Raw genomic sequence first — 25,602 nt, 5'->3', positions numbered from 1 at the left:
TTCAGATATTTGAGATTTGATTTGGGCTTTAAATTAGAATATTTGCTCGTGCCGCTTTCAAAAGTCTAAACTCAACCCAGACACTCGCTTTCATAGTTCTCGATCCCACTTACATATTAAGATCCATTAAATAATGTTAGATGTCACAGAACAAAAACAAATGCTTTATCTGACTTTTGTTCACTCTTTGCTCCGCACGTTATGAAGTAGCTAACCTTTTACAGTATCCTTACTAATTGTCCAACCCCTCCCTCAGTGTTTCATGTATATGAGCCATTTGAAGCCTCACGACAACCCTGAAGTAGGTGGGCATCATCAGCCCCGTTTTACAAACTAAGAAGTGGGGTCTTCCGGTGTTAAATGACTTGCCGGGCCACACAGTTAGCAAGAGGAAGAGCCCAGGAAAGAGGTGAACCCAGGAAATCTGGCCCCAGAACTCCTGAGCCCTGTGTCTTCTCAAGTATTGGCACACACATGGATTGGATCCCAAACCAGAGAAACGTGGTGCCCTCACTTCTGGGGGCGAGCAGGTAACGTGTCTTCCACTGTGCACAGAGCAGGGTCCCCACGTCTTCAGTGCCCTCTGTCTGGGGGTAAGTAGGTGATGCAGAGCCTCTGACCAGATAAGGTAGGAAGGTGGCCAGGTAGAGAGGCTGGGGACTGGGCTGGGTGGGCACCAAGCTTGACCAGCAGGAGAACTGTCGTCCGGCAGAGGCTCAGTCGGTGTCTGCAGATGAGGACATTGTGCTTCTCGTGTACCCTTTATGGCGCTGTGATTTCTGGGAAACAAAGGCGCTCACAGAGCTTTCTGGGACTGTTGACATTCTAAAGGAATTAAGAACAAGGAGCAAAATGCACTCGCTAACAAGAAGGATGCATTCGATGGGAGTAAATTTATCAGATGTTAAAAGTGAACGGAAAAACAACTCTTTAACGTGTCAGGGTTTTCTTTATGTCATTAATTCATCTGCTGTTTCAGAGCATTGAGAATACTGGTGATTTGGGCAATCTACATTTCTCGGTTCAAAACCACCTAATGATAATACTTTTTTAAAAAATATCAGATTTTAGAATCTGCTTTTTTTTTCTGATGTGTGAATTAACAAAGACTATTATAAAATACTTAGACAAAACTGTGTGTCCCCAATGGTTGCGTCTCCTGGACATTCCACAAAATAAATTATACTGCTGGGATCACCTTTCTCCGACCCTCATCTTATAACATGACTGACCTGTTGCCTCTTATCGTGCTTTACTGATAGGCGACCTAAGCCACTCATGCTGATTCCTGTGTGCAAGGAAATTCCGCTGGGTATGGCTGCTTCCCTGAGTTACCATGTGTGTCCTCAGAAACTTAAGAGCAAAGTGCTTTCTTCCCTCATGGATTCTCTACGTCTCTGTATTATATTAATAAGGGCTCACGTTTGCTGAGCTCTTACCACTGCGCTGTTATCTCAGTTAGCCCTGCTGACCATCCTGTGAGGTTGCTAACAGCATCACCAGTCTGCAGATGAGGAAACCGAGGGATACAGAGCTTGCATAAGTTTTTCATCACCATGAAGCTAAGAAATAGAACTAAATTAGACCCTGCACAGGCCGGCCTCAGACTTGTGCCTAATCTATTATATTTAATCCCTTCGAAAAAGCATCCAGTTGTGGAGCAAAGTTGGTTTATTTTTTCCCCTCCCTATAGTAATAAAACATAGCAAGTCTGGCGAAAATAGTGAAGAACACAGCAAAGGCCAGGTTCACCGTGTGCTGTGCATTCCGGACGATGCAGGCTCCAAGTGCTCGCTGAGTGCTGTGGTTGGTCGTATGTGTAGACGCCCCTTCTTCCTAGTGGCCAGCACAGGAGTCTGCCCTTTCTGTAGTGGGCAGATCACCCTGATCCATCGAATGAAACATTCTGGAAAAGTTCACATGGAATGTAATTAGACCTATTTAATATTGATCGATTATGTATGTATCCTATAGGTGGCACTAAGATTACCTGTTAAATTATTTTCTTAAAAATTAACTTCATTCCTTTCTAAAATTTCATTCCTCGCTGATGTTCTACTGGCTGGATTCTTTCCCTCTGCCTTGATTTTCTTCTCCTGCACTGTGCTGTGAGTGAGAGAGCCTGTCTGCAAGGTCTGAACATGACTCCTCCTGTGCCAGATTTTCAGTTTGAGGCCCCTGGTGTAACTCAATGTTGGAAAGCAGTGATACCGTTTCATGATCTGGGGACGGTGTTCCTCAGATACGCCCCACAGGCTCTGCACCCGCGGAGCGCACAGCCCTCAGCGCCTCCTGGGGGTGAGCGGCCAGCATCCCAGTGCAAGCTGTGGGCCCTACATCCTGGGGTGTCATCACTTGGTGCTCGCTCAGGTGTGCCCTGCTGTGGCCGAGGGGGAGGGAAGAGCAGTAGATGCTGGACTGGAGCAGCCGCTGTGAACACACGGCGGCCGTCGGTGAGGCCCCTCTCTGTCCTGTGGGCTCGGTGCATCCGGCATGCAGGGCACTGACTGCGTGGACCAGAGTTTTAACAGTGCTGAGTGGAGGACCGGAAACCAAAGAAAACATACGGAAAAATCCTTCGTACATCATTTTTAAGGGCAGGTAGAATGAGTCCTCCACACAAGAGCAGAAATTGCAACACTTTATAAATTTCTATCTTGTTCTTTTTCAGCTGCCTCTGAAAACACATTTTTTCTAAGTTACACTCCCTGCTGATTGTACTAATTTTCTTTAACACATTAGATGTTTCAAAGAAAAATAGTTTAAATAATTGAAAGAATTGTGTAAAAATAAAAATCTTTAGTGCCATCTGCTGGACATTTGCAATAAGTAAAAAGTATACTCATTTTAAACGAAAGACTGTGGTTTTCGATACAAAATGAAAAATAACTTTTTCAACTGTAGTAATTTTTAAATTACTCAGTAATATCTGGGGTAAATTTGTGAATTACAGAAATGTTTAAAATATATGTATATTATTTATATGAAAATACAGAAAGGTTAGTGTGAATTTTTCGATAACAGAGCCTGATATCAACATTTTTAAAAGCAAGCCCCCGACCTCTGAGGCTAGCAAAACATCTCAGATGTCCCCTCCTGCTCTGACCTCTGTGTCACTGACCTCATGGGGCCGTGCTGTGCCCTGCTGTGCGTGTTCTGGGCCGAGGTTGGGCCAGGACCCACAGCCTGCCTGGGCTGGTGGTTTTCACAGCCATGTATGCACATCCCGAAGCCGTGCTCCATCTTGGGGTGCCATGTGCAGACGGCTCTCATCCCCACCCTCCTTCCTCTTGTGGAAACCCCTCACCTGCCTTCAGGAACTGCCACTTAGGCTTAGTGCCCACCCCCTCTTCCTCCGGGAAAGTCCAGCCCAGACTTTGCACAGGATAGCCAGGAAGAAAGGTGGAAACGTCTTCTAGCCTCTGACCACTTTGGGGATGGAAGAAGGAAAATAAAAGCTAGAAATGAGTGACAAAGATTTCTCTGTGCCCCGCCATTGCTGGTCACTGAGCATCTTGCCATGTGCTTTGTTTACAGCAGGCACTAACTAGTAAGAATATCGTTAATAATTTCCTGTTTAAATAATTTATTTTGCATTTGTAGTATAATGTTTATGTTTTTAGACATTTAAAGAATAGTATTTAGCTTTTTAGGCTTCTTGTCTTTCAAATATGTGCCATTAATTACCCAAACAACTTGTTTACAACTAGAATATAGGAGTTCTGTGAATTGAGTGCACAGATATTAAAATAATGTGATAATTATTACATAGTGAAGCAATGGGAAAAATAGCATCCAGGGAGAAAACCAAAGATCATGTCTATGTCAGTGCTTTCTTTTGATAGCACTCCATATTTTATCACTCTCCCTTTTCTATGTAGATAATTTAAATCAGATTTGTGATCATATATTGTGTCAACCCCACTAATCAATAAGAATATATCGTTAACTCTAAAATTGAAATGTACGAATAAAATTCACAAAAAGGTTTTACATTTTCAGTCCTGCGTTTACGGTAATGCCATATAATAAAATATGTATTTCCATTTATTATTCATGATAGAACACGGTCACACTGCTCTGATATGGATTAAGGCATTAAAACGTCAGATACAAAATGTAAATACGGTGTTTATGCTCTCGCTCCGGTATCCTGATTCCAAAGGCATGTTTATTGTGAGGGCAGCATCTGGACAGCGTGAGACATCAGAGGATGTGAGGGGAATCAGAACGGAGAAAAGGCTGGGAGGTGGTTTCCAAGAGACAGTTTCCTAGAGCAGCGCCGAGGGCTGCAGAGTGGGTAGGTCGTGAGAGGGTGGGAGAGAGGAGTGTTGTTGCTGCCCCCGCCGCCCTTCTTTCCTCTGACGGTGTCGCCGGTGGAGGGAGGAGCACAGTGAGAAGGAGGTGGGGCAGGCTGGCGGGGTCTTGGGTTGGACTTTCCTTTGTGCAGGATGTGCGAGTCCCTTCTGCAAGTGGAGGAAGAGGCCCGTGAAGGAAGATGTGAAGACGAAAGCCGAGAAACAGCGTGATCTTTCTTCTTTCACTCTGCTCCCTGTGGGGACCTCCGCACCAGCCCTATGAACGCGGCCCTATTGCAGAAACCAGGAAGGGGTCTGAATTCAAGTGAGGTGGGGAACAGATGGGTGCAGGCACCGAGGGCTGCATCGGGCCGACGTGAGTCCTGGTGGAGTCGGGGTGATGCCTGTGGATGGCCCCGTGAGCTGTGGGAGGAAGCGCTCAGGGAAGAGCTGCCCAGGCCACTCGGGTGCATCCCTCTGGGGAGGAGCAGTGTCCCCTGGTGGCTGTCGGCCTCGGGAACCACTCTGTGGGCCAGGCTTTTCTCCCACTTGCGGTGAGACTGGAAGAGAGGTCCCCTAAGATGCCCCATGGAGGAAGTGAGGATGTAGGGGCCTCACCCTCACACTCAGTCGGGAAGCCTCACCCGACCAGCTCTCTTGCAGCTGCCTCCTGGGGAAGGAGCTGCCTGCCCGTTGCAGCCCCGGGGACCCCGCAATCGAAGCTCGGGGTCACGTAGGAAACCAACACTGGGCCCACAGCTTGTTGGGACAGTGTTTGGAGTCTCGCAGGAGGGCACAGCTTCTTGAAGTCAGTTTGGGAAAAGAGAGTTGGGGAATGAACATGAGAGCAGAGTTGGGAAATGAGTGGAAGTCATTCCTGATGGGAGGAAAGGCCCTCACAGGTCCTCAGCTGGGAGCCGTCAGCGTCGCGCTCGTGTGTCCTGGTCAGCTTTGGTCGAGGTGCCGTGGCTCAGCCAGGACCACTGACTGACGTTGCCTGCTGGCTAGCGCTTGATGAAGTCCAGAAACACCTTCATCTGCAGTGAATCCGTGTTCATGGTCACGCTTATGTGAGCTCAGTGGAAGGTGGAGAGCACATGGATTCAGATGATGTGCTCAGGCAGAAAGGCGAAGCAAAGCCCCAGAAAAAAACAGTTTCCTCATCAACAAAATGGGAAAATTACTGCTGTCTACTTCGTGAAGTTATTGTGTACTTGAACCTATGCATTTTCTCTTAAAATTACATAGATGGCACAAATGGTCAATTCTTTATTTTTTTAGGAAGATTAGCCCTGAGCTAACTGTTGCCAATCCTCCACTTTTTGTTGAGGAAGACTAGCCCTGAGCTAACATCCGTGCCCATCTTCCTCTACTTAAATGTGGGACGCCTACCACAGCATGGCTTGCCAAGTGGTGCCATGTCCGCACCCAGGATCTGAAGCAGAACGTGCAAACTTAACCGCTGTGCCACCAGGCCGGCCCCTTCAGTAGATTTTAATGCTGTCAAACACATGCCTTTTTTTCAGTTCTTTAGAGCACTCATTTGTTATTCAATGGTATTTGATGAGAAAAAAATGAATTTTTTTCCTTATTTTTAATATGAAATATTTCATATATTCAAGAGTATTATATAACATATATATAAAGAATAAGGAAGAATAAAAATACATCATGCACCCACCACTCAGCTTAAGAAATAAAACATTTCCAATACTTTTGAGGCCCAGAGTTGGAAAAATTTCATATCTGCATGAAAAAATTATGTATTCTCCTGTTGCTGGGTACCCTAACTGTTGTACTCTACAAGTTTGGGTATATCTCTTCTGAACCTCGTTTAGCTGAGCTTTCAAAACCTAACGTGATGGTCTTCGTCTTTTAAGGATGTTATAGTGCCTCCCAGGTGCCCTGAGTCCTGGCCTGTTGGATGGTTTCTGCCACTGTGTGCCAGGCCGTGATCCTAATTGTCCTGCTTTGTCTGTGTTTATTTGTTTCAATTCTTGTCCTGTCTGGATTGACTTTTTCCTCATTCCATGTTTTCCTTCTACTGGTTTGGATATTATACACTCTATTTCAATTATTTTTAGTGGCTTCCTAATTGGAGTTTTATTTTCAGTCACTTGTACAAAGTTGAAACTGAATTTCTTGGTCAGGGAGCGTCAGGAAACATTCTGGGCAGCTGTCTGCGTCCGAGCCGGGCTCTGCCTCTGAGCTCACTTTTCTCCTTCAAGGATCTCCATACTTTCTCTCCCACTCAGACACAAATTAAAAGTTATTCTCTTACATATTTTATGCAGCATTTTCAGTGTTTTGTGGCAGTAGAATTTTTTAGCATAGAGACCTCAGTATGAACTTGTCCATACATTTATTTTTTGATTTTTCTCAAAATGGACTAAGAAAAAATTATTTATATGTATGACTTTGCCATTTTGGAAATAAGTACTGGCTACTGCTAAGGAGGTATATGTCTTCGCTCTCTTGCTACATTGTGCATTTCTGATATTATTTACTGTTTGGTAGAAGAGAGGTGTCATATGCAGAAATAGTAATGTGGCAAAAAAAAAAAAAAAATAAGTAGTCTATGAGTGACCAGATGAAATGCTATGAGACTGCGGTAGAGTAAGGTTTCATCTCAGTGGTCCGTGCCCTGCACACACATATTATACAAAGCTTCCTGAAATGGGTGTCCTTTTGGTTGGGCTGTGTAGGATAGATAAAAGTCCTTCATGTTTGAATTTAAAAAAAACAAAAAGACTTTGATTTTCAAACCATTATACCTAGCATAAAGCATATACTAAATCAGGATCAGAAAAACTGCTCCAGGGGCCAAATCTGGCCTAAGGTCTATTTTGATAATAAAGTTTTATTGGCGCACAGCCATGCTTGCTGTGTTTATTACTTACATATTATCTGTGCTGCTCTGTGCTACAACAATAGAGTTGAGTAGAAGCAAGGGGACTATATGGCCCGAAAAGTCTAAAATATTTACAGTCTGCCCTTTTACCATAAGTTTCCCAACACCCATCCTAAATCATCTCTATATTACATAGTAAGTTTATGGGGAACTTTTCCCATAGCCTAACTTTCTCCTTTTCATTTGTATTTATTTAAACATATTAGATTTGGGAGTTCTCACAAGAAATATTTACTCATGCATTCCCTCTATGTTACAGTTTATTTCTGTTTCTTTGGTTAGAGGTATTTCCTTGCTCCCACTTAATAATTATTTTCTTTGATAGAAGCTTTAAGATTCCCGGTGCTATTTTGTATGGTTACTTTTGAAATAATAGTGTTTTCTACCAAGTTGACCCTAGATTAATGTGTTAAAACTATTAAAAAAAAGTAATGGGTCAAATAAGTCTTCAGTAAATTGGTGAGGTATCTTTGCATCCATTAACTAAAATCTCACTCTGTCCCTCTATGGACGGGGATTAGCTGGCCTTCAAATTGGGGGTTTCAGATCCTAAACTACTTTACATCTTGTGTGTCTGTGCCTGTGTGCTTTAATGGTGGGAATTAAGTAGGAAAAGTGTCGATCGGCAAAGCAGGAAAGGGATTTTAGAGTTTTAAAAGTAGTCGTTGATGTTCTGCTCTGGAGCTGTTGATACGCAGGGAAACAAGGAAATCCCGGGACTTCAACACCACCCTGCTTGGACCTCACTCTCTTGATCCCGTGTCTGGGAGATCAGCGCCCGGAGTTGTCTCAGATGTCAAGCGTCCGGCTGACTGCCGGAATTCACGGTAGCATGCGTGCGTCCTGCCCTGGGAATACTCGCATCCCACAGTCTGACTCCACACAGATCATTTGCTTGGCCGTTTCCCAGGAGTATCTCTTTTGGTGTCAGAGCCAATGATGGTTGGCTGGCACAGGACAACTCTCTTGGTCTCATTTGCAAGCCTAAGAATCCTTTCACTGGGATTTCCTGGCTGTCACGGTGCTCCACGTAGAAGGGCGAACAGTTTCTCTAAGATCAAGGGATACGGGCTTATGGGCTTATGGGGCAGGAGGAGACTTGAACCCTATTAAATGTGAGCTTTCATGTGGGAAGTGGTTTTCCTCAACAACCTTGGCTGTCCGACCCCCAGTGGTTATCAATAAAGAGGTAGCAACCCTCACAGATAAAACCTGAGCGAGATTGAACAAAATTGGGGTAAGTAAAAATCTGAATATTTGCAAGGTGACGTGGAAGGACTCTCGAGCACAGATGTAACGTATGGAATTATACATTCTGTATACTGTATGGAATCACATACAAGCAGTCTCCACGAATGGGTGTGAAGGACGGCATTTTGCGGAAGACAGATTGCCCAGCAATTAGTTTAAAAGAGCCTTTTTCCAAGTTTGTAGCATGCTTTGATAGTGGGGCATGGAGCCAATTACTGTGATGAACTTTTTAAAAAACAGGAATCAGTGTTGAACTTAGAATAAGGTAGTAAATATCTGAGTATGGAATATATAGTTAAGCTGAGTATTTTGTATAAGTTTTGCTTCAGTTATATACTGGCATATGTGCTGAGTGTCTGTGGAAATATTTTGAAAGGCATCTGTCTAAAAGAAACAGAGGCTTGGAGTGGATCCATAAACTCACCGTTAGCCACAGTGATTACAGTTGACTTGTATATGGCTCAGTGTTAGTAAGCAGACCTGGGGCTATGGCATACGAGCTAATGCAGGTCTTACCTTTGGAGGTAAAATTAGTGGGGAAAATTGCTTCCTGTGTTTGCTTTCGTTCAAATAGCTATACTTCTGTTAGGAAAAGTAGTTTTGTTTTTGTCTTCCATCGTTTCCTTAGTTTGCTCCCATTTTCTCTTTTGCCCAGGAGATTGCATCAACAGTTTGAAAGCTATAAGGAACAAGTGAGAAAAATAGGAGAAGAAGCTCGACGTTACCAGGGCGAGCACAAAGATGATGCTCCGACCTGCGGCATCTGTCACAAGACGAAGTTTGCTGACGGGTGTGGCCACCTGTGCTCGTACTGCCGCACCAGGTTCTGCGCCCGCTGTGGAGGCCGCGTGTCCCTGCGGTCCAGCAAGGTGAGTGTCCCTGAGGCCAGGGCTCCCGGCGCAGTGGAGACGCACCTGCCAGGGAGTGCGCTGCACACCTGCGTGCATGCACGCGTTCACTTGTTCTTCGTTTGTCATAAGGTTCACGGAGCGGAGTGGGGATGAAGATAGTTCCCGGAAAGACTCTGTATGTGTGCATCTTAATAATTGGCTCCCATCCCAAACCAGCAGGTTACCTGTGAGAGTGTATTTGTTTTATGAAGAATGTAGTGAATTTAGATTTAGAATCATAAATTATAGAACTCTTGAGAGTTGTTATGGACAATTCTGCTTGTTATAAAAAACCTACTTTTAGTCTCTGCAACATGTATTTCAGATTGAGTGAAGGTAAAATGCAAGGTAAACTGTGGGACATGAAATTTAACCAAGATAATAACATATAAAGCAACGATGAGCCGCTATGAGAGTAACTGCATATTTATTATCATGTTGAAGAAATACGGTGCTCAGTTTATCTCATGGAAGTTATTTGGACATTTAAAGAGTATTTTTCTTTTTTAAATTTCGGGTTTTTTGCACCTGTTTTCTTCTCTTTGAGATGTAGTTTCTGATGCAGTTTCCCCAGTTGGCTTAAAAGAGCCACTCCTCTGTTAGATCCCTGCTTTAGATAGATGAAAGTTTTTGAGGCACTAAGATGCTCATATAAAGGATTAAACATTATTACTTATGAAACACTAGGTTAATTCTAATAAATAGTTTAAAATATTTTAATGTACTTTATTATATTCTCTATACTGAAGTGCAGTAGAGTTATTTGTAGGGATATCTGGGGAGCTTTTCTTTGATATAGGTCTGCAATAATACTATAGATAATAGTATAGAACACTTAAGATTATCATATACTACAGAAAGAATTCCCAGTGTTTCTTTAAAGAACTTCTCATAGTATCTAATCATGTATAGAATTTAATTTAATACAAAGTTATATGTAAAAATAACAAGAATTGTTAAGCAATCTTGACGTCTTCCTAATTTGGAAAGTGACAGTTAAAATTAAAGTGAACCTCTCAGTCAGCACGGCATTCTTTGGTAGTGTATCGAGTTGTAAGGAGGGCATTCCAGAGTCTCTTCCAGAGGAAGTAAGACATTCAGTAAAATAGATATATTGTTATAATTTAAGGTGAACCTGCTATTATCTTTGTGGCCTTGGGAAGATAATTAACTTCTTTGAACAATAGCTTCTTTATCTGTGAAACCAGATAGTAACAATTGCTGTATGTGGTTGTTATGATAATTAAATTAAAATAATTAAAATTTAGGTCTTTACGATATGGATATTTAATGTTTTTTAGGTTTCATTCTTAGGGTCACGTAAGTTTTCTTTTTCCTCCTGAAAGTTATTTGTTTTCGTTAGACCTCATTTGCTGCCTTAAGCCTTTCTAGAACAACCTTGGGTCAAGATAGTGTCTGACACATAAAAAGTGCAGGAGATCTATGTGTTAGCTTCCCCTTCTTCAGCGACCTTAAATATACTATTTTGGAATGAACTGTCACTAGTGGGACCTTGGATGATATTCAAACTGTTGGATGACCCACGTGGTGGGGTACACTTGTGTTTTGACAAGGAGAGATGTTTACAGGAAATGGAGCTAGGCGGTACCTGTGTTTTGGAGCCGACGCTCAGATCTAATGCAGGGCATTCATCTTTATTAGACCCATCCAATCCTGGAAGAAATATTCAAAGGAACAAAATAAGAGAAAGCACAACTTAAAACATTTAGTCTTGGGCATAAGACAAAAAAATTGCACAAGTTGGTTTTTCCTATGACACTGTAAATGTTGAAATGTATATTACAAATAAGTATTGCTTGTGGAATAATTTATGGCTAAAATAGTTAACATATTTCTTTTCTCATTTTTATTTGTTACAAACGTTTCCCATTCCTAGATTTTTCCAATTTATAACTATAAATATTTTAACAGTAATTTGATAAAATTATTCATACAAATGTTATGCATTTTAATATCTTTTCAAAAATAAGTAGGCTAGATATGGCAGTGAATTAAGGTTTCTTTCTGAATAATGCAAGTTCTGAAAATTTCAGAAATCATAGTGCCCAAGTTCTGGCTCTAACCCATAGCAGGATCCGAATATGTGCATTTTCAATGAACGACTGAACAATGGTTATTTTGGGGAAGGAGTGAACATTTACTTTTGAAAATACCTGTGTTTTAACACTTTAAAGTAACAGATAACTGTTTTCTTGAAGTCTGTTTGCTAATAGATGCCTTATTTTTGTTTTTCTCTTTTTCCTCTCTTCGCTCTGCTTCCTTGGATGCTTTCACAAAGGAGGACAAAGTGGTTAGAATCCATGATTTCTTTCCTATCATTTGTTATTATAATGCTGTGAACTTTGTTAAGTGAATGTTTCACTTAGTGTCGTGAATCCTGTATTTCACAGAGAAATTGTATTTAGGAAGAGCTCTTCCCAAGTTCTCATGGAAAAAAATTAAAACAAACATGTAGGAGCATTTCAGAGTTTTATATTAATAGGTAAAGTCTGGGCAGTTTGAGTTCATGGGATTGGTGACATTTTAACACAGTTTAAGTCTCGTGGACTCACCGTCCTCTCGGCTCTCTGAGGTTTGACGATGACTCCATCTCCCTTTAGCAACAGCAGAGTCTGACAGACAGCTCTCCTCTCAGCACCCAGTAGGGCTGCGGCAGGGGACTGAGCCTTCCGTGCAGGAGGAGCGGAGTGGAGAGGGTGGACCAGGTTGGAATCAAGAGCTCAGAACAGGAGTTTTCTGTGGAACACAAGTAGCAGAGCTGCCGAATTGAACCGCGTTTTGCCCTTTTCTTCTCCCCCAGCATAGAAGTCCTTCCCCAGGGGAGTGAAAGGTCACGTTTAACTCTTATCAGCTGTAGAAACCGTGGAGGCCGTCCTCAGGAAGACAGGATCCAAGTGGAACCCAGTCAGCCTGTCCTTGGTAGACACGCAGTGTGCTTTCATTCAGTAAAACTCCAATTTCCCCAAAGCCCATTCATTTCCCAATATGAGATGGAGGCCATGAGTATTTCAGGTTCAATACATCAGCTCAGCTGCCTTTGTTCGATGGTTTAAAGTTTAAATTACGTATTGCGTGCATAAGTAGCAAGCATGACGTTAAATTGAACATCAGTTTGTGTTTTCAACTTGATGCTAGTATACGTTCATGGGTTTTTTCTGTGAAGAAGAAATTGGGCTGAAAATTGCATAGAGTGGTTTGTTTTCACTAAATGTGTTTGCCTGCACCATCGGCGGAAGTGAGGTCATTGTGGGGCTGTTATTTTAATGCAATAATGTACTGTATTAGGAAAAATATCACCAGAATATCACACATTTGATTCCATGAATATTATTCCTGTGGGTGGGTCTACATTTGAATGTACACAATTTTAAATCTTTAAGGAATAAAAGTTTGAGTAAATAATATGCTGGCGTTATGCAGACTGGGTGGTAAGACTGCCCCCACTCTTGCAGGGCTGGCAGACCCGTGTCCCTCTGCCATCTCTCCCTGTAAGGGGAGCTTGTGTGCTTGTTGTGATTGCTGACTGTGTAACGAGCATGCAGGTGGGTTTTGTGGTTCTCAGGATGAAAATAGAGTGGAAAGTCCTGTAAAATACCTCCACTTTCAATTATTTTCTTCACTTTTATTAGACTGCATATATTTACATTTATTTTTAAGTACTTTGTCATAACTTAATTAAAAACCTTTTTAGCCTATTGTTCAACGAATTGCCTTTGTGGCCCAAGGAAGCTGAACCAGATTCCATCTCAGTGGTGATAAAGATAACAGCTGAGTGTTAAACAGAGTGCTGGTGGCTGGGTCTTTCCCTAACCCTCTGAGATCTTTTATTTTTGGTAGAGAAATTATACTTTACAGAGATGTACATGCGTGTATGTGTTGGTGTGAGTAGAAAGCAGGAAGAATAAGGGTGAGTAAAACTTTTCTAAAGCAATCTCCATCTCGATCAATATAATAGCAATGAATTCTACTTAGTCTGTTGGATTGGTGAATAAGTGTGACTAAAATACTAGTTTACATGAGACAAAGGATTGCTGACTTATAAATATCCCTTTTCTTTTGTCAAGTGCAGCAAAAAATATTAATGATCACTTTTTTGCTGCCAGGCAATATTTTATTTTAAAACTCCACCCTTAGCCTAAGTCATGTCTGATAACAGTTGGAAGATTGTAAACTTGCTTATAAAGAAAATGGCTGTCATAAAGAATCACTTTGCCGTTGACACATGCGATGGCTTATAATGGGAGATTATCTTACACAAGTGCGCACTCACGGAGGTAAAACTATCATTGTTACTTCGTTGAACGCCCTCTCCTGTGCCTACATAGATGGGGGACTGCAGAATTCCTTGCAGCCTGTTGAAATTGCTTCTGTCTTTGTTTTGCTCTCTATTTGGTGGTAGAATATTGAATTTAGGTAACTCCTTTGATAACATTAACACTTTGCTGTTTGTAAACCAGCTGAATTGAACCCTCCAAATTCACTTCCTTTGGGATTTCCAAATTTTCATCAGTATTTTCTTCAGGGAGGATGAATACAGCAACTAAAAATGACCTTGCTACATTTCTAGTTTTTATTGTCACACACACAAAAAAAGTCAGCTGTTATAAATTGAGTATTTTATGATAAATATCAACAATTCTCTGAAAAACAGAACCCTACCATTTTCTTATTCTTTCAAAATGGGAAAGCTGCAGCATGTGTAAAAAATTACATTTTTTATATCAAGATAATTCATGAGGTGTTATGTTTACAGAGTCATCATTTTTTAAACTGGTTCTTCGTAGCTTTCCATTGGTGTTTGTTTTTAGAAACGATGCTAAGTGATATGCTGATGAAGTCTGTTTTTATAGAAAAAGCTATCAAAGGTGGGGTTGGGTGGGAGGGCACAGCGCCAGCTGAGTTCAGACTTGGCGTTATCATCAGGAGCTTCCTGTGGCACGACTGATTCTTAGCAGTGTACGGACTCTCACAGACCCTGCTCTTCCATACCAAAAGGATTTTGGTATTTTCTTCTCTCGATAGGCTTAGATAAAATGAGCAAGCCAGTAGAATAATAATCATCTAAAAAATGATTTTTATCATTGCATTAAATATTTATTCTTATTATGAAAAAATATTCTCAAAGTTATCCACGTTTAGTCCGTAGTGTGATGAAGCCTAGGATCGCAATTTCCAACCTTCAGTCTTTTGAAAACACGACTCTGAGAGTTGCCTGCACTCATTTTCACGTTCTGTTTTACTTTTTTTCTAGATGCATTGATGATGGGTTTTTCTGCAAGAATGTTGTCTTAGAGATTTTCCCAGAAAGATAATACAGGCCTAAGTAGAAAAGTTTATGAATACAGATAAATGTATCGATAAGCAGATGTCAGGGTCTGGAGAGAACTTTCATCAAGCGATTTAGTTGCTTAGATTTCTTAGGGTTTCTCTTCTCATTTTGTTGTGCTTGTCCTAGAGGAGAGTAAAACATCAAGTTTTAAAAACTTTTGTGGGAGATAATTCAGAAAGTTCCAAATTTTCTATTTTAGGAATTTGCTATACTGTGTTTCAAGGGCATGGAATTTTAATCTCTTGCATTTAGCATTACTGTTCTGGAAGTGTTTGCTGATGGTCAAGAATCATTGGAAGTTTATACCCAGTTTATCTTGTTCTGCCCTGACTCCTCAAATCATTGTTCAATACTCTTATCAAGTCTCTTTCTGGAAACTACAACCTCACAGATTAGTGTGAAATCCAAAAGCCTAGAAGGACTGGTGGAGCCACACCTGGGTTTGGAAAGTCAGCCTCTTCTAGTCCAGGGAAAGGGGCTGCTGGCGCATGGCTTTCACAAAGCTGCCCGCTAAACCGGCGTCAACTCTGTTTTCTGTGAATGTAAGTTGTCAGGTCTCTTGTTTCTATCCCGAGGAGTGGAATCGCTGGGTCGTGTGGTAGCTCTGTGCTTAACAGTGTGAGGAGCTGATGAACTGTATTCTCAAGCGGCTGGAGAGCACTGTCTGAGGGTTCCAATTTCTCCACATTCTCATCAGTACTTCTTGTTGTCTGCTTTTTTTGAATTATAGCCGTCGTGTTGCATGTGAAATGGAATGGCGTCTCACTGTGGTTTTCGTAAAGCTGTTTTTAAGCCAAAGTTATCACACTAGTTTGATATCTCCAAGGATTCCCTTTGATTGTGTGGATTTAGATTCTTGTATAAAAATGCTTCTAAGTTAGCAGTTTCTTGAGAATGGACTTTTCTTAAAAGGCGAGCATATTCAAAGTATTAGAAGTTCAGTTTCTTTCTTCTCTGGGGATTCTTTATTTCTCTTATGTTAGAATTGTGTAAGTACTCATTAGTCTATGTGAATCAATCAAAACAGGAGCTCCGTTAAATTTAAAATAACTTGAAATCTAATAACTATCTGTCTAGACAGCTTTCCCTGGGGTGCACAAAAGGTGGGAAATTTTTATCACTAAGTGAAAAGACTATTTTTAAACGTACTAGCTACTCAGTTTTACCGCTCAGCTGTAGGTCCAAAATTACCACAGAGACCCAAGCCCAGACTTTAAAGATTGGCTCCTCTTTCAGTGCACGAGACGGTCGTAAGTGATGTGAGCTCTGGTGGCTGACAGACGCATAAGACACTCAAAGACTAACAACCGGATTTTCTGTCGTCTGCCCCCGACCTTCACCGTATCCCTGCTGTCTGCCCCCAACAGATTCCACCCGCAGAGAGATTGCCTGTTGCTGCTCCCCCAGCGGGGAGTGTATTGTCAGGCACAAGAAAAGCCTATTTTGTCTGATATTAGTAAAGCCACACAGCTCTCTCTCTCTTTTTTGTTAAATGTGATCTTTTTTTTTTAAAGCTTGGCCCTGAACTAACACCTGTGGCTGATCTTCCTTCTTTGTCTTTTTTTTCTTTATTCTCCCCAAAGTCCCCAGCACATAGTCGTATATTCTAGTTGTCGCTCCTCCTACTTGTGGCATGTGGGACCCGCCTCAGCGTGGGCAGAGGAGCAGAAACCCCGGGCCGCCAAAGCGGAGCTTGAGAACTTAACCTCTCGGCCGTGGGGCCGGCCCCTCCGGCTCTCTTATGGTTGCTCTTTACATGCTATATCCTTTTCCTTTTAATTTCGCCCTATTTTTATGTTTGAATTTAAACTCTGTCTCATTTAGACAACATATACTTAGGTCTTGGTTTTTTCTTTTTAAATCCAGCTTGACAATCTCTGCCTTTTAATTGATTTTTTTATAGAGAACTATGATTATGTTGTACAACCAATACTCTTTATTTTTTTATTTATTTATTTATTTTTTCTGGGAAAGGTTTGCCCTGAGCTAACATCTGTTGTCAATCTTCCCTTCGTTTTTTCTCCCCAAAGCTCCAGTACCTAGTTGTATATTCTAGTCGTCTTTCTAGTTCTATGTGAGCCGCTGCCACAGCCTGGCTACTGACAGACGAGTGGTGTGGTTCCACGCCCAGGAGCCGGACCCGGGCTTCTGAAGTGGAGCACAACGAACTTTAACCTCTAGGTCGTCAGGGCTGGCTCTGGACTGACCTTTTAGTCCATTTACATTTCATGGTATTATTGACATGATTGTACTTATGCCTCCTATTTTACATTTTGATTTTTTTCTCTCAGTTTCTTTCTTCCTCTGTTTCTCCTTTACAGCTTTGTTTTGCATTAAATGAGTATTTTCTGGTCATGTTTTAATTACTTCAGTGATTTTTTTCACTATATTTTCTGTGTTATTTTCTTAGTGGCTTAGGGTTTTCAAGATACATCTTAAATTATCAGGATCTACTTCATATTTACACTACCTTAATTCCAGTGAGAGATATGAATGTTAATTCTATATAACTCTATTCCCCTTCTCCCTTTTTTGTGCTATTTTAAATATATTTTACATCTATATATGTGTTACACACCCAATAATACATTGTTGTAATGCTACACTGTTGTATACATTGTTTATATAATTTTATGCCTTTTAATAAAGCTGAGAGAAGAAATAAGAGCAGTTATACACTGATAGGATCTGTTACATAATGTTCTTATTTATTATTTATTACTTTTCGTTTCTTCCCGTGGATTCATGTTACCATCTGGTGTCATTTCCTTGTTCCAGTATAACAGTCCTTCCGCCCACCTTTTTTGCGCTGTTATTGTCAAATATATTTGATTTCTATATGTTATGGGCTTAACAATGCTATTATATTAATATTGTTTTATACCACTTTTAAAGTGATTTAAGATAACAAAAGAGAAGAAATATGAAATTAAACTTTTTTTTTTAAGGTATGCTTTTTGCTGAGGAAGATTGGCCCAAAGCTAACATCTGTTGCCAATCTTCCTCTTTTTTTTTTTCTCCACTAAGCTCCAGTACATAGTTGTGTATCCTAATTGTAAATCATTCTGGGTCTTCTATGTGGGATGCAGCCACAGCATGGCTTGATGAGCAGTATGTAGGTTTGTGCCCAGGATCCAAACTGGCAAACCCCAGGCTGCCAAAGCAGAGCACACAAACTTAAGCGCTATGCTACTGGGCCGGCTGGCCCCTGAAATTATACTTTTATAGTTGCCCATATAATTGTCTTTACCAGAGTTCTTTGTTTTTCATGTGAACTCATATTATTGTTTAGTGTCACTTTCTGCCTTAAGAACTTCCTTTAGTATTTCTTCAAGGTGAATCTTCTAGCAGTGAATTCTGTCAGCTTTTGTTTATCTATTAATGTCTTCTTTTCACCTTCATTGTTTAGAAGATCATTTTACTGGATATAAGGTTTTTGGCTGACGGGTGTTGTCCCCCTGGTTTCAGCGTTTTGATATATCATCCCACTGCCTCTGACCTCCATGGTTCTTTAGGAGAAGTCTGCTGCCAACTTTGCTAAGATTCTTTTGTACATGATGAGTTTATTTTCTCTGACTGCTTTCAAGAATTTCTCTTTGCCTGTGGGTTTCAAATTTTACTGTAATGTGTTTGCATCTGGGTATGGATCTCTGTGTGTTCCTCTCAGTTGGGTTCGTTGAGTTTCTTGGATATGTAGATTAACGTTTTCCATCAAATTTTGGAAGTTTTTATTCCTTATTGCTTTGATTTTTTTTCTCTTTCTTTCTTTCTCTCCTTATTATGACAACTCATATCACACATACATTGGTGCACCAAATAGTGGCCCACATTTCTCTGCGGCTCTGTTCATTTTTCTTCATTCTTTGTTCTCTCTTCTTATTAGATTACATAATCATTATTGATCTATCTTTCAGTTCACTGATTCTTTCTTCTGCTAGCTCAAATCTATTGTCAAAGTTTTCATTTTGGTTATTGTACTTTTTGACTCCAGAATCATTCTATTTTCTTACTAGTTTATTCTTCTTTATTTGTCTTCTCTATTTGACAAGGCCTTGTTGTCGTAACTTCCGTTATTCTTTGAGCCTGGTTCCTTTGGTTCTTTGGACATATTTATAATAGCTCCTGTACCGTCTTTGTCTCATAGGTCCAACGCCTGGGCCCTCTCCAGGGGAGGCTCCATGGCCTCCTTTCTGTTCTGTGAATGAGTACATGTGGCTGTTTCTTTGCATGTCTCTTAATTTACAGTTGAATACTGGCCATTTTAGATAGTGTGTTGTAGCAGATCTGTATGGTGACCCACTCCTGGGACTTGTTTTGGCTTGCTTGCTTGCTCCTTTGTTGTGCAGCAGTTAGCTGGACTCCTTCAGGGAAGCCTGTCCGGCAGCATGCAGCCTCTGATGTTGCTGCTCACAAGTCCCGCTTTGGGCCTACTCCCCAGCGGAAGGTGGTGTTTTCAACCAGGCTGTCTTTGACTGTGTCTCTCTTTTCCTGATTCCCTTGTTAGATGTTAGCTGCTCTGCTTGTGTTGGAGCCAGTTTTTGGATCCTGGCTGATTTCAGACTCTTATCTGCTGTCCGTCTCCCTCGTTCTTTCTGCTAGATGTCTAGCTCATTGTTGTTCTACTTGTTTCTGTCATGCAGTCATTAGCCTCCTCTTGTGACTCAGCACCAAGATCCCCCTTTTTATGGACAGTACGGCTCAACTTTCCCACCTCTGTGCCAGATGACATCAGTTGCCTGGGGAAAGTTACAGAGCTCTCTCTGCTAATCACCTGCCTCCTCCCCAGGCTGGGAATAGGGCAGCAGCCTGCTTCTCTCAGACAGCCTCTCCTGCTCTGTGAGGTGGCACTGGATGGGGTCAGGAACTCCTGGACCTCTTGACTTGTCTTTCCTGTGTGGAACCTCTGCCCGGTGAGCACGCTGGGACAAGGGCACTTAGGTTCCAGTAATCTTGGCCTGCCACACCTGAGGCAGAGCTTCAATCCTACAGCTGGGAGATGGGTGGAGGAACAGATGCCCTAACCACTCACTGTGCTTGCCTGGAGTAGAGCTTCTGTAACATGAGCCGCAGGTGGGGATGGGAGATGCTGGCAGCCTGACAGAGTCCACGCCCTTGGCTGCACCCACCCAGAGTAGAACTTCCAGATTGCTGAGCTGGAAGGGAAGAAGGAAGGGAGCCGGTTGTAGCTCAAATGCCACAGATTCTCACTGTTCTTATGGAGGGTTAGTAGAGTTTCTTGAATAAATGTTTCTCCATTTGCTATACGCACTTTGGACAATTTCCAGAGACATTAAATGGCAGTTTTTTAAGAGTAATTTTCACTAGTCATGGCTGCTTCCCTGGGGGGCTCTGCAGTCTCCTCACATTGCTATTCTGGACGTGCCCTGTGGATGGACTCTTCATAACTCCCTGTTAACACTCCTCCGTTCGCCTATTAATTCATTTATTCATTTATCCATTCATCAGTTTTATCCCATGAGAAGCCTTATATTTAATTTTTTTCTTTAAAAATCAACTCCCAGTCACTTCAACAAATGCAATTTTGATAGTAATACGTACCAAAATGTACTTTCTGTCTAATTTAATATAAAAGTTCTTTCCTTGAGCTTATTATTTAATAGATTCAGATTAAAAGTGTGTGTGTTTAATAATATTTATAGAATGTTACATTAAAGAAAGTTGGATTCTCAAAAGCTCCCTCTTAGTGTACAGGATGACAACTGTCTGGTAATTCTTGCAACAGCCTTACTCAATCCTTTTTGTGCCAGAAGTGTCTTGGGCCCGTTTGTTTGCAAGCCACAAGCCTAATCGACCGTGACCGTTCCTCCTATTCTGTTTATTAGAGCTGTTTTAGAGATATCTTTAAAACTTTGTAAAATATGTTCTAAATTTAAAGAGTAGTTTGGCAGATACTTAAAAAAATATTTTTAAATATGTCCTAAATATTGTAGCCCTAGCTTGAAGTTAGGCACCTAGTAGGTCTTAAAAAGTCCTTATTTGCATATATTGCCTTACTGTGAGAGAATAGGAAATACATACATTGGTCTCTGCCCTGGGCCTGACACAGGGCTCCTGAGACCCTTGTAAATTCTAAGTGATAAGAGCATGAGGAGCCTCCTTTGTTCTAATGAAGTGACTCCCAGTGGCTCCTGGGTGGGGCTGATCATCTGAAAGACCAAGCCATGATTAGAAGCTTGGAACTCTCAGCCCCACCCCCTGTTCTCCAGAGATGGAGAAGGGCTAGAAATGGTGTTGATAATTGATCATGCTTAGAGGAGGAGGCCTCCATAGAATCCCAATCGAGGGGTCTGGAGAGCTTCCAGCTGGACAGATGTCTGCACACCAGGAGGGTGTCGCACCCCAACTCCACAGGGACAGAAACGGGTGGGTTCAGGACCCTCTCAGACCTCGCCCTGTGTATCTCTTCATCTGGCTGTTCATCTGTGTCCTTCATCATATCCTCTGACAAACTTACATAAGTAAGTGTTTCCCTGAGTTCTGTGAGCTGCTCTACAAATTAGTCAAACCTAAGCAGGGGGACATTGGAGCTGATCCACACGCAGTTGGTCAGAAGCACAGTGACAACCTGGACTTGCAACTGGCGTCTGAAGTGTCTGTGTAGGGGTGGGGGGCAGTCTTGAGGGACACTGAGCCCTTCAGCTGTGGGACCTGATGCTGCCTCCAGGTAGACAGTGTCAGAATTGGGTCTAATTGCAGGACACCCAGCTGGTGCCACAGAGAGTTGCCTGGTGTGGGGAAAGCCCCCCATACGTTAGGTGACCAGAAGCGTCAGAAGGGAAGTGTGCTGTGTGAGCAGTGAAGGAAACACACCGTAGGAAGAACTGGGTTTTTCCTACATAGGAAGGAAAAAGTCTGAGTTTCTTCTTTATGCTTATGTGGCATTTAATAAATAAATTTATCCATTGAGCAATTTATTTTGTTGTATAATATGTATATGCAATAGATTCTTTTCATACATGAACTTCAACAGCAAGTATTTTATTTTGAAAACTTCATTTCAACTGGAAAAATAGTTTTGTGCATTTGAATTATAAATATTGTGTTGTAAAGTATTTAATTTTCATCAAAATCAATCAAGTGTTTTTATTGACCAATCAAATGCTGTGGCAGCAGATTATACAGCTAAAAGTAGAAGACGGAACCTTCCTGGGGGAAAGTATTCCGCCTTTGGATCTTCAGTCACTTCTAGGTAATTTGAAAATGTCTGTGTCTCTTAAACTAGATAGAAACACAGAAGGCTGGCAGTGCCACTCACTGCACAGATTAGACAATTAGGGTCTTTGGTACAAGCTAAACAGGACATGGCAATCCCGAGGAGTAGGCGATCTGATGGGCAGTATTCCCGGGGGCTTAGGGAGGGCGTGCGTCAGGCCTCAGGCTGGTGTGGGAATCAGTGACCACAGGGTTTTCTTGTTTTACTCCAATTCTTTGATGTTTTCCTTGTTGTTGTTATTGTTTACTTTTAGACATGGTTAACATTTTTATTACTCGTTACAAATACTTTATTTGTGTCGTAAGAATATATCTTCTTAAATCTATATTTAGTTCCCCTTAAAATTTACAGTTGCTGGAGATGCCTGATTGTTGTTAGGTGTCAGAGGGCCGTTTGCTGGCGGTTCTCAGAGAAGCCTCCTGCTCCAGGTGCAGTTTGGGTTAAGTTACTGGCTGACAGTGCTGGTAACTTCCCTCGATTCATCTTACTCTTATACTTCTATACTTTGCTTAGTTTATTTCAAAATGACCAAAATAGCCCAGGTCAACTTTTCCACCTGTTGAAGAGCAATTTACCAAATGCCAAGAGCGGCTCAAATGCCGTGGCTGCGTGAAGCCCTACCCCAGGTCTCAGGCCACAGAGCTCTTCCTGCACCTTTTTGCACATCTTCCTTATCACATATTCCACTTTGATTTGTGTTTCTTGCAGGTGTGGAAAGAATAAACACCCCCTTTGAATGCTCAGTGTTGAGCACATAGCTTGAGACACACTAGGTCCTCAATTCTTATTTGTTGGAAAAAGGTGAATTAAATGAGATAACGAACAGATTCTCTTCAACTCTGACGTTTTGTATGTCTATGAAATGTTAATATCAGTGGCTGCAGAAAATCCTTCCTAAAAACTGACTGGTGTTTATTAGGAATCTCTTTCTCCAGCACTAGATTACAGGCTGTAATTCCAGTGCAGTTTACATCAGAGATTCCACACAGCCTTAACAGTTGCTGCTGCCAGCCCTGTCCAGTTGTTTGTTAATCATCCTTCTTGGACCACACCATCACCACTGATCTATTGTAGAAAACATTTCAACACTGTCACCCAACTCAGCCTTTTGTTTCTGTTTTGCAGGATAATATGTTCTCTTCTTATTTGTCTTTGAGGTCCCTCTCCTCTTAGAGATTGAACAACTAAAGACTATCCTCCTGCGTTTATTGTGAGATAATTACGAGCAAATATCTCTCATTTTGCCATATGTATGACTCTATTTTTTCTCTGTCTTAGCTTTATTTTCAGTTTTTGGTGAAGAGTGAAAGTTGGAAATATTAAGATGAATTACAGGATATGGTGTAAAAAAGAGAATAGGGACTGTATAGAATAATTAAGAAGTTATATAATTAACACATCTTGTGTTTCTACCTCAAAACTATTCTTTAAAAAGAAGAGCAATTTTGATGGGTCTGTTTTGGATGTCTTTAAAGTTACTTTATCATCAGAGTAAAAGAAAACAATTGTTAGACATGGCCAATTGTCAGTGTCATATTGATGTCACCTAGTTTTTTCTGTGTCCTGTTGAACTTAAGGCATATCTTTCTTCAGCTAAGTAACTTGACTTCCACCTTGATCAGTGTTTCTCGCCATCTGTTTTGCCCTCTCCTTTCTATAATGTGTAATTGAATCTCCTGTATCTATCTTCTCATATTTTTTCTCATCTTCTTCACCACCTTCCATTATTAATATTTTTCAAAGTCTCAAAGCTATTCTTATGTGGTTCTTCTTCCATGTGAATTTTGAATCATTTGAAAGCAAAATTTTCTAATATCAGATTATATTGTTTCGATGGAAGAAATGTTTTCTCAAAACTCCTTAAGAATATGAATTGTGGGCTTTCTTTTTTAAGTAAGTTTTCCCCAGTTCTGTTGTATTGTATACCACGGCTCTTTCTTAGAGAGACATTTGCTCTGATTCCTCAGAAAAGTCCTACTTTCTTTCAAATGAAATTTTCATAGATTGGTTCATCTGTGAAATTTGAGATGATCTCTTTTCCAAATTTGGTTTTAGACTAAGAAGAAAGCTTTCATTTTCTATGAGCCCCGTGTGTCCATTTTCTGAGAGGCATCAGATTGGTGCTGTGAGGAGGAGGGGGCACAGCCCAGAGTTCAGAGAGTGCTTGACGGGGCGTGGCTGGAAATCCAGAGCAGCTGCCACAAAGCCCCGACATGTAAAATACAGTCACGGGATTGATTCCTTCCAAGGCGGATTCTCATGCTATAAACAGCCTCTAATGTTTATAACAAATTTTAAAGGGAATATTCACTCATATATTATTTGTGGACAGTTTTAATTCCTTCACTTTGCTCTAATTGCTTGGATGACATGGACCATATTTTATTTTTCTTGGCGCTGTACCCTGTGTTTACCACAATGCGCAAACAGAGTCAGCACCCTATGGACGTTGAATGAATGGATGATGCTTCTCTGTACCTTTTCTTCCTCAAAAAAGGTTTTTTGAAATTCAAATGTTTGAAACTCTAAACTCTAAGTTTGCATTTTAGCGCATATCTCTCCTAAAACAAAGTCATCTATCTGTACTTAGTTACTGCCCGGAGCTGTCTCCTGGAGCCATGGCCTCTGGCTTGGCTGTCTCCGCTCTGTGCAGATTGCGTGCTCTGACAGGGACATTTGGTCCCTTCTTTCTCACACAAGCTCTGGAAGATGCTTAGTTGTCAAGAATTAAAGGCTCCCCACAAGCTTTTCTGCTTAACCGTGTCAGAATCTGAACCAGCCTCTCTGGTGATGGTGTGTGTGGAGGATGGAAGCTGAGGGGTTTCGGTGTTCTGGGCCATTGAAGATTTGCAGCTGATCCAGTTTCCCCTCTCATCAGTGCATCTTCATCCACACTTCTTGGCTGGCTCTTTATCATTAACTGGAATAATCTACTTCAGTTGGTGTCTTCGGTAGGCATATGAGTTTGGTTGAAAGCCAAATACTTAATAGGCACTGAGAGTTCTTAGTCTTACATAAGATAGATAACGCATTATTGACAAAGTATGGTGTTATTAGAAACTGATTCATCTGTCCTTTCAATTCACTCTTTTATTAGAAAGAGCTTATTTTTGGAAATATGTGACCCAAATACATAATCATTGTATTTTTGCCATCCTTTATAAGTTAATTAAAATATACAATATCAAGTTGAATCACAGAGTGATTATATTTGTTACAAACACTTGGGATGGTCTTTATTTAGCCTTGTCAGGGATCTGTAAGAAAGTGTTTTCCCCCACTTAGATTTTTGGTTAATGCATTAGAAAACATTTGAGTAAAAATAGAATGTTATAGGCTAATGTAATATTCTTCCACAATAAGTTACTGCAAGCCTTTGTGATATTTTAACACTTTTTGCAAGTGTTATTTATTTTAACTTTATTTTAGAAGGCTAAAACTGCATAGTTAATTCTTGCACTTAAGTAGTTGGCTGTAGCAAATGTCTAATCTACTCTCTATTCAACTATGTGGTTACTGTCGTTTAATTTATAGTATACAATCAGGTAACTTCCTACCACTGCTTCTGGAAGAACATTTGTATCCTTAAACGTTTGTATTAAGGTGCTTTCTTTTGAACCTGGTTTTTTGTTTGCATTCACAGAAAGCCTTAAAAATATTATCTTTGA

General features: G+C 41.1%; 1 protein-coding gene across 17 annotated transcripts in view; it reads left to right on the top strand.

Annotated features, from left to right (window-relative positions):
• Positions 1–25,602, top strand: part of RIMS1 (regulating synaptic membrane exocytosis 1) — a 416,789-nt gene that overhangs the window by 172,467 nt on the left and 218,720 nt on the right. For all 17 annotated transcript variants that reach the window (XM_070514572.1, XM_044776986.2, XM_070514563.1 and 14 more), the window contains exons 3-4: positions 9,116–9,329; positions 11,650–11,661. In XM_070514572.1, the coding sequence (XP_070370673.1) occupies positions 9,116–9,329; positions 11,650–11,661 (226 nt within the window). The remainder of the gene's footprint in view (positions 1–9,115; positions 9,330–11,649; positions 11,662–25,602) is intronic.

The sequence above is a fragment of the Equus asinus genome, chromosome 8 (assembly GCF_041296235.1).
Source record: "Equus asinus isolate D_3611 breed Donkey chromosome 8, EquAss-T2T_v2, whole genome shotgun sequence".
Taxonomy (NCBI): Eukaryota; Metazoa; Chordata; class Mammalia; order Perissodactyla; family Equidae; genus Equus; species Equus asinus.
The sequence above is the reverse complement of the archived record's forward strand: the minus strand, read 5'-3'. Positions and strand labels throughout refer to the sequence as shown.